The following is a 13,901-nucleotide window of genomic DNA, read 5'->3' on the forward strand; positions in this document are numbered from 1 at the left end:
ACCCTGCCCTACTTTGGAAGGTTCCAGAATGGGGGGGGGCGAATGTTCTGTTTGACTTTCATTTTCTACAGTTTATCGTTATTATTCCTTGTTTGTTGTGTTAAATTAAAAGTTCAAGTTCATTAATGGTCTACGGATTTTGTTTTACCATTTCTTTCTTTCCAGGTTGCTTTTATGCTAAGTTTCTGCTAACAGAGGTCGAGTAACACGGAAACACGTGTAGAGGGATGACGCAGATTTGTACATTACATACACACAAACTCAGACGGGGGACAGTACAAGTACGACATACAAAGACCCAAGACAAATATAAAAACAGTTATTGGTCATAATTATCTCTTTCCGTCTGTGAATTTTAAACGAGGCTGGGTTCCCGTCTTGACATTACCCGACCTAGGAGAACTTGAGCATGCCGCTGAGATTTTCCTGGCGAAATCTGTGCCATCGGGCATAATCAAACGTGGTAGTTCTGTCTGGTCTGTCTATGTAAGTCGGGTTCTTCTTTGTCTCGCGCCTTTTCTCGTACTGTCGGTCTGTCGTTCCTGTCGGCCCCTTGCCTTTACTCACGCTCAGTAGAGTCGGGCATTGGGCTTTCCAGTGTCCGACATACCTACAAAAAGCGCATTGGTCTGACCCTAAGTCTGGTCGTCCTTTGCATAGTGTCGGGGGATAAGTTGTGGGTAGCGGTATCCTGGGGTTGTCCTGTCGGTATATTTCTCTACTTGGTTTGTCCTCGTCTTTTCTCTGTCGTTTCGTAGCCTCTCTGCGCCACATACCGAGACTGTCGAGCATAATTGGCGTTGTCTTATTATTTCGAAGGGCTATTTCTAACGTTTCTATTTTATCAAGGTCAAAGGATCCTGCCAGTGGCCACTGTTTGTCTTGGCTATCTTCGGTATACCTGTGCCATAATTTATTATAAGCTATGGTGACTAACCCATAGTTTATGAACATGTCCTTATTAGGGGTGCCTTCTAGTGGAGCTATATGGTCCACCTCTAACACCCGGTCCGGGCTAAACAGGCTATTTATCAGTGGGGAGAAGACAGACATGACGGCTCGTAACGAGGGACTAAAAAAAGTCAGCACTGCCTATCTTATCACTAGGTGCAAAGACTAGACAGAATATTTCTATTCTACGTTGTTTGCAGGTAGTGAATACCTCATGGATCAAAAACCAAAAGACCGACAAATAACAATGGGGAGAATGAGTAGGACCGCAAAGATCTGCGTTACCTACCCTTTTCACTATCTGCAAAAAGGGTGGTCACTTCCCTGTTTGCAGACAGGGAATCTCCAGGAAACAATATTTTTGCGAACAACAGTTCAGTTTCAAGCAATTATTGAGTGGGGGAGAAAGAAAACAAGCGCGGCTGCTACCCTGCCTATCCTCCACTGCTTGCAAAGAGAGAGAGCCTGTTGTTTCTCCGTTTGCAGACAGTGAATCTCCAAATAAAAAAATAAAAATAAAACAAGCAATACTAGTATTTTGAACAATCAGGCAATCAAACAAATTTTTTCGCAACTTGTCGTGGCAACACGACCTTACCCGGACCATGTGGACAGTTTCTTGTCTTCCGAATCCAGCGCCCGATCGTCCTCTTTTTCTCGTATTTCTCACGGCACTCCTGATGGTTCCCAGTCAGGACCGTAGATCACTCGAGAGAGGTCTGTTCGGAGCTAGTGAAGTTCGGATGATCGGCTGCCAGACGAGGGTCTATTGGGCAAGAGCTCTCCCGATCGTTGCAGTCGTTCACTCTGTCGTCGGGACCTCTCCCACTGGATCCACGAGTCGCTGATGGGCCCCACGCTTGGGACGCCAATTGTAAAAACCTGAGTCGGGTCGGGGACAATCGATATTTGCCCGGCGGTATTGCCTCTGTGACCCTCTAGTTATTAAATCAAATGAAGAGGCAGGCGCTGGAGACTGGAAAGCAGGAAACAAGGGTTTTTTTATTCTCTCCGGAGGAGAACACAACGAAACGGACAGAAGGTATCGTTCTGAGGTGCTCTAACTGTATTCCTGAGGCCTGGCCTCTTATACGCACATTTTATGACTTTATTGCAGATTACACATACATGTTAAAGCTTTGATGTACGGAAAAGACATTCTCGGAACTCCCCTTTGGGCCCGTTCCCATACACATTTACAGTTGAAGTCCCCACCCTAGTCACAACAGGTGATGAGCATCGCGCAGCTGGATAATCCGCCGATTCACGGAATGTGGGGGGTTTGATCGGGTCTCATGGGGTGGGGGGCTTTGATCAACCCGGGGATTCTTTGATGGGGGAAGCTTTCTATTGTACGGGGAGGGGCAAGGATGGTATCGGCAGAGCTGGGTGTCGGCTTGGGAACGGGGAGGACAAAACGGGCACACGGGGAAAAAGGGGGTTTGCATCTAAGGGCCGGAGATCATGAAAGGAAAGCAGGGAGGTGTCGCGCTGGGAACAGGATGAGGGCCTGGGGCAGAGCAGCGCCGAAGAGGGGTTTATGACTCAAGGCAGGTGCAAGCAGGGGGTGGTCAGCGTGCAGGCTTAGCGAAGGCAAAGGGCTATGTCAGGGGCCAGCGGCATGCAAAAGGGTTTGTTCTGATCGGGGCATCTTAAAATGGCGGGCGCGCACGACAAAAGTGTGGCATCAGGGGAAGAGGCAAGATGGCGCAGATAATGTTCACCAAAACGTACTAATTTTCAACAGTATCCTCCTCTGTCACCGAATCTAGGAAATATTTAGTTGCAGCCACTCTTAGTTTATTCTTATTGGCACAAAGAAAAGGTGACAATATGTGCTTTAAATCATTGTAAGCTGAAGACATTGATTAAAAACAAAAGTATGACTAAAAAATGAATAATGAATCGGAAGAAAAAAAACATTGGAAAAGTATTGATCCATCAGCCCTAGCACTGAAGTACACTTCTTTTTAGGTGGTTGTGCACATGTGATCACGAAAATAGCCATCACCCCGAGTGCCAAAGGACCACTGTTTGACACAGGCTCACCCATTGGCAGATGCTGTACATTGTACTGGCAGGAAGGAAAGTGTGACTGGCAGTTAAACAGACCAATTAATGAAGAGTGCAGCATTAAAACCCTAACCAGTGCTTAATTTGAACAGGTTATTTCTAGTGCACGACACCACATTTGATTGTCAACACCGGCACTTATGACAGCTGTCACCTGGGAGTGGTGCCACACTAACTTAGAGCTGAACAGAACAACAGTTTATTATCAATATACGATATGTTAAAAGTGAATAAAGCTGCCTTCCGAGCCATACTTATAGTATCAGGGGTCTGGAAAAGTCTAAATTGTCATTGGCAGCCCTGGCAGGGGCAACAAGCTGCAGTGGCCTCCTGACGAGATCCTTGGCACTTATTTTTTTTTACAAGTTAAGCACTGAACCATACAATATTAGAGTATATATGGATGTACTTGTTATTTATGCATTTAGTTTGATTACTTGAGCCTGATGAATCAGCTAATGTTGTCTTTAGTTCAGACCTAATGAGCCCACACCGAAGAAAATGAAAAAGAAAAGAAAAAAGAGGAAAAAGAACTGAAAGCCAGGCAATAAATGAGCTCAGCCGTATGCAAAGGAATGAGCTCCACACCCGGAAGTAAAAGCAGTCGCCCTATTCCTCTGTGGCACAGAAGGCGTAGCACAGAGAGCATGCGAGTGGGCAGGTCCAGGTCCAGGCAGGTCAGGCTGCAGCATCTCTGCCCCTCGGTGGTAGGACAGGTTTCTAGTGATGACGTGTGCTGCCAGATACCAGGAATAGCATTACTGCTGAGTAAAGACGAAAGGAGCCTCTCGCAAACGTGTCTATATTTATAATTTATCACAGATAAAAGCAAAAGCATTCATTATTTAGTGCTCGTGCCTCCCGGGGCGGTGGGGGTTCTGAAGTGAATGGGAGCCGGCGTGGTACAGCGCTATCTCTTTGGGACCTTACCTCATCCTCCAGCACTCCAGGGGTGTGCCATCATCTTCCTCACGTGCACACTTCACCCTCGGGGATCTACAAGCCGACGGATATGACTTCAGTAGCACAGAACATCTCAGCCACTGAGGCAGGACTGCACGAGCAATAGGAATGTACAAATACAAAGAGGAGTTCACAAGCACTAGAACAGGGCAACAAGACTTCACAAGCACTAGGACAGGGTAACAAGACTTCACAAGCATTAGCACAGGGTGACAGGACTTTGCAAGCATTAGGACAGGGCAACAAGACTTCACAAGCACTAGAACAGGGTAGCAGGATTTTACAGGCATTAGGACAGGGCAACAAAACTTCACAAGCAGTAGAACAGGCAGCGAGACTTCACAAGCACTAGGACAGGGTAACAAGACTTCACAAGCACTAGGACAGGGTAACAAGACTTCACAAGCACTAGAACATGGCAGCATGACTTCACAAGCACTAGGACAGGGTGACAAGACTTCACAAGCACTAGGACAGGGTAACAAGACTTCACAAGCATTAGGACAGGGTAACAAGACTTCACAAGCACTAGGACAGGGTGACAAGACTTCACAAGCACTAGGACAGGGTAACAAGACTTCACAAGCATTAGGACAGGGTAACAAGACTTCACAAGCACTAGGACAGGGTGACAAGACTTCACAAGCACTACAACAGGGCAACAAGACTTCACAAGCACTAGGGCAGGGTAACAAGACTTCACAAGCATTAGTACAGGGCGACAAGGCTTTCAAGCATTAGTACAGGGCGACAAGACTTTCAAGCATTAGGACAGGGCGACAAGACTTCACAAGGATTAGGACTGGGTGACAAGACTTCACAGGCATTAGGACAGGGCGACAAGACTTCACAAGCAATAGCACAGGGTGACAGGACTTTGCAAGCATTAGGACAGGGCGACAAGACTTCGCAAGCGCTAGTACAGGGCGACAAGACTTCACAAGCACTAGAATAGGGCCGCAGGACTTCACAAGCATTAGGACAGGGCAACAAACATTCACAAGAACTAGCACAAGACTTCACAAACACTAAAACAGTGCTGCAAGACTTAACGATCATTAGAACAGTGTGACAAGACGTCCCAAGCACTACAACAGGGCCGTAGTACTGCATAAGGACAGGGCGTCAAGACTTCCCAAGCACTAGAATAGGGCAGCAGGAATTCCCGAGCAATAGGACAGGGTGACAAGACTTCCCAAGCACAACAGGGCTGCAGGATTTCACAATCATTAGAACAGGGCGACAAGACTTCCCAAGCATTGGAACAGGGCTGCATGCTTTACAAGCATTGGGACAGAGCAACAAGACTTCAGAAGCCCAAGACGTTACAAACACTTGGGCAGGACTACACAAGCACTAGAACAGGGCCACAGGGCATCACAAGCATTAGGACAGGTCAACAAAACTTCACAAACACTAGGACAGGACTTTACAGGAAGTGGCACAAAAGTTTACAAACAGTGGTAAAGGACTTCACATGGACTGGAACAGGACAGTACATGCACAAATACAGGACCTCACAAGCCCTGGGTTATGACTTTACAAGCTTGAGCATTGTACAACACAATCACTAGTGCAGGACATCAAAGGCATTGCAACAGGACATCACAGGCACTAACACAGCACAACTTTACAAGCAATAGGGTGGGATGTTGCAAGCAATTTAACAGGCATTAGAATTTTGGGAGCTCCAATGAAGTTCTCTGGGTGTCCAATGGCTAGTAGAAGCCTGGAGCTCCAACATTCCAAAGTTAAGGTTCACTGCTGTTGCTGTAAACAAAGGCCTCACCGAGCTTCAGTCCCCTGGGGCTCCATGAGACTTTGTTTTACAGAGTAGAACATTCTGCTCTCTTGTGGCAGAATGCTCTAATAGCCTTAGAAGCTGCCATAGCTAGGCTATACCGGCAATAAAGACCTGCTCCTTTGTTAAAAGCCTGTGCCTTTAACACTGGATCGGACCTGTCATGGTCGGTATAGCCCACTACGGCAGGCTATATGGCTATATTGGTACAGGACTTCACAAGCTCACAGTGGCTTTGGTATGTGAAGCAGAAAGGTAATCACAACAACCAGAAATACAACGTTCATTTCTAAATGGTTTGGAGCACATAGACCCATGTGCGACCTGTCTACCTGCATTTAATATAACAAAGATATATACAGTCCACGCTGCTAAATCTAAATGTGAATAACAAGAAAATTACACAATGAAGAAATCATGTATGCTAGACTTACGGTGGGTCATTGATGAACAAACTATTTGATCACAAATAAATTGATTTCAGGTCATCATTACCAGGACGTGTTATGACACTTTTCACTGTGTTGGTCAATGGTAGTTCGCTGTCGTTGTTGACATAATCTATCTCTCATGTCGATTTTGACTGCCAGTCCTTGTTGCGTTGGTTTTGTTCTCAGCACTGTGTTGGTCGTGGATTGCCAGTTTGTGTTTCTCAGGCCTTTCAGCTCTTTTTATTGTTGATTGATACGTCACTTCCGCACTTCTTCTGTGCCGTGTTAACCATTGGTGATTGCCAGCTCTTGTTGCTCAGTCCATTTTCCTCTCCTGTGTTGATCAATTGTGGTTCCCAGTCTTTACTTCTTTGATCCGGTTCTCTTTGCAGAGTCTGTCAATGACACGAGCCATCCCTTGTTTCCCTGGCTCCATGCCAACAGAACTGTCAACTGATGATGGTCCATACCTTTATTTTCTATCTCTTATTTTCTGCTGCATTAGCTGATGATAACTACTGTACCTTACCTCTAACACTCTTTCCACCATACAGAGTTAATAGTTTGCAGAAGGAGGTGCTACAATTCTGTGGGTTGTCCTCACGTAATATAGTCAGTAGCGGTAATAGTGAACGCATAAAAACATTTGTAACCCATCTCAATTCTGCAATCAAACCAATTATGTTTATATGTTTTGTTTCCCAGTTTTTTTTCCTGCGTAATCTCTGAAACGCACCTACATGGTGCATTATTCAGCAAACTGGCTCGAGAATAAATTTAGTTTTGTGCTAGAGGATTTCAACATTAATATGAAATATACTAAAGACACTGGGCCTGACATATGTATTATGAAAAGCATGGGTAAAGCCAATAGGCATTTAGGGGTGGATTGGTATTACTCTATGTTAAAGCCTACAGATAGGTGTTTTGTTGAATGGAATATCACTGTTTAACATAGTTGGCAAGGGTTTTTTTTTATTAATCACCCACTGCAATGTGATGATTCTGTTAGACCCTGTTGGGAAGTGCTGTACATTGTTTTCTATGCTGTATTGTACTGTATTGTATTTGTAATTATATAACTGTATGTATGATGGTTGCCAGTTTATGTGCCCTCATTAGTCCGGTGTTTGGTGAAGTGTAAAGCCAATATTAGAGCGTAACAGCCTTATCAGTCCATTGGGAGAAACATGCCAGATTTCATAGGTTTGATCTCATTATTATCAAACATTATGACAAAGCCAATAAGTGTCACCAACTGAGTGCATTAAAAAACAATAGGCTTTTAAGGCTGGCTTGTTTTCAAGCTGCTCTAAAGCCTGTAGGCAGGTAATTTGTTACAGAGAATTTCACAGATTACTGTAATAGATGATGGTTTTTGCATTAGTGATCTACCCCAACAAAATGGGGGTAGAAAATTATTATTAAGCTCCTTTAAGCTCTTAGGGTAGATAGTATTTCGCTTTGCCAAATGTAATTGTGTGTATATTTTCACTTTTATGACTGTATGCTGTATGTTTGCGCTGTGTAAAGCTTACACTCGGTACAATGGGCTTCAGTTCCTTATGGTGGTGATAAGCCGATGATAAAGGCTATATGCCTGATTGTTTATTACAAAAAGTTACAATAAAGGCAGTAGGCAAGACATATTGATTGTAACATTAATTGCATCTTTAAGTCAATAGACATTGTTGAATTAAAGTCGACAGATAGGCTTTTTGTTACATGGAATCTCATAGTTTACATTAATAGGGTAGGGGGTTTGATGTGGGTTACCTTCTCTGACGAACCATGAGTATAAAAGATTTGCACTCTGTAAATCCTTGTTAAGCCCTATTAGGAAAGATACTAGTTTGCCTTGCCACCAGTAATTTTGTATACATTTGCAATTTTATGATCATTTGCCTACTGGTTGCCTTGTGGGAAAGCTGATGCTCTGTACAGTAGGCCTGAGACTATTATGGTGAAAAGCCAATGATAACAGCTATAGCCTTGAAGCGTGTATAAGGAAATAGTATGCCTGATGCCATAGGTCTGGCCTGTTTATAATGAAAAGTTATTACAAAGGCAGTAGGTCTGACTTATTTTTTGTGAAAATCATATGGTAAAGCCATCAGGCCTGCAGCAGTGGATTGTTATCACATTATGTTACAGACCATAAAAAGGTATTTTTTTGGTCACATGTAATCTTACAGATGACCATCATAAGCAAGGGGTATTGTGTTGCTGACCCACTCAGACACACCCTGGGACTATAATTTCACTGTGATGATTCTTGCTAGGCCCTATTGAGAGGGGCTATATATTGTTTTACAAACTGTAATTTTTTTTTATATATTTGTACTTTTATAAATGTTTGCCTCTGCACACTTCTCCAGGCCTGGTTGTATATAGTGTCAAACCATTCTTAGAGCAAAGATGCCTTATCAGTTCACTGAGAAAAGTTATCTCTGATTCCCTAAGTGTGATCTGTTTATAATGAGAAGTTATGACAAAGCGAGTAGGGCTTGCGTATTCTGAAACGTATATGTTAATGACAAATAGCCTTTAAGGGTGGATTGTTATTACACTTTGCTCCAGCCTGTAGGCAGACATTTTGTTACATAGAATCTCGTAGGTTACTGTAGTAAGCATTCGTTTTGGTGCTGGTGACCCACATGAACACACCATGGGGTAATATTAACAATGGGAGATTCAGTTCTGAGTAGGTGCTGAGAAGAAGAGATAGGTGGATATTTAGCAGGGGTGACACTGGTGCTGAGGATTGGTCGATATTCATTCAATGAGAAGCAGGAGTGGGTTGATGTTGGATAGGAGAGAGGTGGGAGAGGTTGAAAATTAAGGAAGGAAGAGACAAGTGGTGTGAACATTAGGAAGGAGAGACAGGGGTAAGTTGATACTGTGAAAGAGGCAGGAGTAGGTAGATTTCTCAGAATAGGAAGTGAAGGCTGGATGAATAATATGGGATGGAAGGGGTAAGAGTGATTGAACTGCAGGACAGAGGTGTGTAGTTTAAAAATGGGTTTGTGTTGGGAAGGAATAACAGTTAAGTAGGGTGATAATGGGAATGATTTAGAGTGAACAAAGCAGTTATAGAACAGGAGTGAGGGAAAGTAGCCAGATACTGAGAAGGAGAAGGTAACAGCAGATGAATTTTGGAAAGAAGTTAGGGCAAATGGCAGAGTATAGGGAAGGTGGCAGCCACCAGAGAGTGGAATAAGGGAAGGAAATAGGTTGACGGAGAAGATATAGAAGGTGGAAGAGATAGAGGTGGGAAGATTTTAGTAAGAAATGAGGGTGGTGTTGGTGCATACAAGGGAGTGAGATTGAGGTTGATGATGCAACAAAAGAGTGAGGTAGGAGTTGGAAGAGTTTGGTGATGAGAGTGAAGTAGGTGAGCACAAGTGGACTGAATGGTAGCAGTAGGTGGCAATAGCAAAAGAGTGGGGTATCAGCTGTTGCATTATATGAAGGAGTGAGTGAGGGTGAGTGGGTGGATATGAGAATGGACTGGGACAGCAGTGTGCAGATTTTGGGAAGGATTAGGGCTACAGTAGGTGAATGCTCGGCTGAGATGTAGTGTTGGGCAGACATTGGATAAGAGCCCAGGTGAAGTTGGTGGATTGATGAAAGGAAGAGTTAGAAGTAGGATGAATGCACTTGACATTGGTGAGGACCTCGTGGCTGCTACCCTGTCTTCACCTTCTTGTGTTTTTCCTTTACAGAGATCTCTGTCAGTCTCCTGTCTGTCATCGTCACCTTTTGTGGCATTGTGCTTCTGGGGGTCTCGCTCTTCGTCTCCTGGAAACTCTGCTGGATTCCTTGGCGGGATAAAGGAGCCTCTCAAACGCCGCGCAAGGACCATGGACACCACGGGCTTCTCCACCACTCCCATTATGGGGACCTGCTGGTGGAGCGTGTGGAGCTGGGCCCGGAGATGCCCGAGCGCTCCTATCTGGACATGGACTCATACCCCGATGCCAACATCAAGCTGAGCCAGACGTCCCCCGACATCCCTGTGGAAAATCAGGTCACCAGCAAGGATGCACCAATCCCCAATGCACACTCACACCAGCAAGTGGCAAATATTGCACCGGCACCCAGGTAACATTTCACTGCTCACCTGCCCTGCAGCACTAATCACACATTTTGTACCCTACACTTAGAAGCATGCAGTGCTCTGAACAGACAGGTAAGACCACACGTCTAATATCCCTTTTCTAAGTAGTCATTGTCACCATGCACTGCATGAAGAGGCTTGCGGCGATGCCAGGCACTGCCAGGCAACCTGTCAAGCCATACATGCCTTTTAGCAATACTCATAAACACTGTTCATTGCACTTGACACACCCTGCACTGCCAGGAAGAGTCTCACTGCCCACCTCCTTAATCCTGGCCTCTGTGCTTTGAACTAGGGACCTTCAGAGCCCTGCACTGCCAAGTAACTTTTCACTGCTTATCCACTTTTAATTATTAATCATGGCAGCTGTGCACTGCACCAAGAGGCACTGAATAGGAGATCCTCAGTGTAGGAAATTTTCTTGTCTTGTTCTCTTGGCGGGATACTCTCCATAAAGAGATAATAGTCATAGGGAGTTCTGGATAAATGTGCCATAGAGTGGGGAGTGTGGTTATACCAAAGTCTGGATAGGAAACCTGTAACTGGACAATAGTGTTCTGCAGAGAGCTTGAAGATCATTGATGTGGTGAACAATGTTATCTAGAGGTCTGAACAGGAGACCCTCAGTGAGTAGAAATTAGTTTTACGGAATTCTGGAACAGAGTTATCGGTGTAGGGAGTAGAGTTACAGTGAGGTCTGGGCAGGAGATGTTCAGTTGGGGAGCAGTGTTATACAGAGAGCTTGAAGATCATCGGGATGTGGAGTGGTCTTATATGGCTAGTTTTAGGGAATTTTAAATAGGAGTACTGAATAAGAGTCAATCAAAGTGACGTTACACCCAAGTCTGGATAGTAGAACCAACGTACGCAGAATAGTGTTACACAGAAAGCTTGAAACCATCAGTGTCGGTGTGCGGAGTGGTCTTATCCAGAGTTCTGGACGGGAGACCCTGCATGAGGGGATTTTATTTATATGGATTTTTGGATAAAAGTCACTCAATGTCTGGAGTGGTGTTACACCAATGTCTGGCCAGGAGACACTCAACTTTCAAAGACCTTTGGTGTGGCAAGTGAACTTATCCGGATCTCTAGATAAGAAATGCTCAGTGAGCAGGAGGAATAACAGAGCTCTAGGTAAAAGAAACTGAGGGTGTCATTTTGAGAGCCTAGGAAAAGTCAATACCGTACCTTAAGATTATTCCACTGTGATATATTACTTCCTCATTCTGGGTTAATGAATTTGGAATGAGGTATAATCTGCAATATAAGTTACACTCCCAATTGGTGCAGATTTGACTTTTTTCTGATAGTTTTCCCCAAACAAACTTCACCAGGTACTTCCTAGCATATTATGAACTGGAATAAATATTGGGGGTGTGGAACTTGTAACGCTGAATTGTGCACAAATACCTGTTGGCACAACATTCGGCATTAGGAGCCAAATCCTAATAGTGACTTCTTGTTGGTAGTGGTGCTATATTGAGGTTGGTACCACATGCCTTCATTCTAAAGATATCTGATATAGGAGACACTCATTGCCGGGAATGATCTTATCTGGAGATCTTGGTAGGGATGCTCAATAAGGAGAACAGGGTTATATGGAGCCATGTGTCTGAGCCCACTGGAGAAAGGCGTGGCTTATCTTGAAGTAAGGACAGGAAATCCTTAGTTTGATTAACAGTCCTAGGGCCTTATTACGAGTTTGATGTTGCCCCTGTCGGCCCACCATCGCTGCGCCGATAGGAGGACTGCCAAGCCTGTCGAGCACCCGCCCGCCATAATCCAACTGTAGTCCATTGAGCGCAGGCAGTGTCTCACTGTGGCAGCTGTATAATGCTCATAGCCTTAACTGCAGATGCCACCATGACAGTGCCTGCAGCGCGTTCTTGCACATGGTGGCATACATGCCACGCCGTACATGCACCCCGAGGCCCAGGAGCGGCAGGGGACCTGTTAGGTTCCCTTTAGTTGCCTCTCTCCCACCCTTTCCATGGCGGGCTGACTGCCATGAAAGGGGTGGTGGACAGACAACCCGTAATGTGCTTTGTGGTGCCGCAGCGTCAGTGCAAGCATATTGCCGCCCTCTTCCGCTGTGTGACCACTGCAGGATGCTGGACCACCGGTTGATGCTGTGGCCTGTGACAGTCCGACAGCCACACTCTGAATACTGTAGGAGAACTCGTAGTGGTAGTCGGGGTCAGACCGCCGCCACTAGTACGGCGGTCCTGAGGACCGGCGTACCTCTAATAAGGCCCTTAATACAAAGATCTGAAGAGAAGACCTTCAGTGCTGAATGGTGTTATCTGGAGACCTCGACAAGAGACCCTCCATGTGGAGAAGTTGGATGTATGACGTTACAACGCATGCTATTACCACGCATGCTGTTACAACGCAAGTATTACAACGAAAACCATTACAACGCATTACACTTGGGGGTGCTGGATAGTGAATAGTTTAATTTACTATTCCAACTCCAGTCCCCGTGGACACTAGGGAAGGTGTTGGATAGAAAATTAAAACTATTCCTTATCCTATAGCGCCCCCCAGTGTAATGCGTTGTAATGGTTTTCGTTGTAATACATGCGTTGTAACAGCACTGCGTGGTAAAAGTTGCGTTGTAAAGGTTGCATACCGAAGAAGTTAGTTTTGCAGAGTCTTGGGTGAGAGACCCTTGGTATGGGGAGTGGTGTTATGAGTTCCTGAAATGGTGGCCTCCTTGTACAGATATTGCTTCTACTATGCTCTAGATAACGGGGAATCACTTTGAAGAATGCCATTTTATTGTGTTCTAGTCTAGACAAAACAAACTCCATTTCAGGAGCAGTACTAAAAAGAGGTATGGGTAGAAATCCCTAGTTGTACGGAGAGGGCTGGAAACAAGCTGCTGCATGTGAAGATACTGGTTCTACTGAGCAATGGATAAGAGACTTCAGTCTGGGGAGTGGTCATGTCTGGAGGTCCATACAATAGACTATTTTCGTGGCGTTGTTGGTTATACATAGTTCTGGATAAGAAACCTCACTGTGGGAAATGGTCTTTCCTGGAGGTCTGTATCTATGCAGAGAAGTTGTTTATGTGAAACCCTCGTCTTGTTAAAAAAAAATCTTGACGTGCAGAGTCGTGGTAGTTGGAGGTCTGTACAATTAGTGTTATTTAGACAGCTGAATAGGAAACCCATATAATTGGAAGTGGTCTCATCTGGATGTCTCAACAGGAGATGTTCTATGTGAAGAATAGGGTCATACAGCACTTAGCGTAAAAAAAACTTACGGGATAGGGGAGGTCTTGTCTGGAAGTTTCTACAGTAGACCCTCCAAGCTGAGTAGTTGGTGCTACAGAATTCTGGATTGGAGACCCCAGTGTGGGGAGTCGTGTACACAGAGATCTTACAGCGCCTCCTGTGTGCTGGCAATGGTGTTGCTTTTATAAACTCGTGTAGGTGCTCTTCTTGAGGCAGAACATACATCTAATTGATAAATATTTTCTGTCACCAACTGCATTAGTTGTGATTATGTGGCTTTCTTGTCCACCAAGATATGGTATCACAGTGAATCCTGCTGAC

At 44.9% G+C, this 13,901-nt stretch overlaps 1 protein-coding gene across 1 annotated transcript in view; it reads left to right on the forward strand.

The window, feature by feature from the left end:
* SYT3 (synaptotagmin 3) overlaps window positions 1–13,901 on the forward strand; it is a 384,737-nt gene that overhangs the window by 111,266 nt on the left and 259,570 nt on the right. The window contains exon 5 of the mRNA XM_078655302.1: window positions 9,945–10,323. Within this exon, the coding sequence (XP_078511428.1) occupies window positions 9,945–10,323 (379 nt within the window). The remainder of the gene's footprint in view (window positions 1–9,944; window positions 10,324–13,901) is intronic.

Source organism: Lissotriton helveticus, chromosome 7, assembly GCF_964261635.1.
Source record: "Lissotriton helveticus chromosome 7, aLisHel1.1, whole genome shotgun sequence".
In the NCBI taxonomy this organism is placed as follows: Eukaryota; Metazoa; Chordata; class Amphibia; order Caudata; family Salamandridae; genus Lissotriton; species Lissotriton helveticus.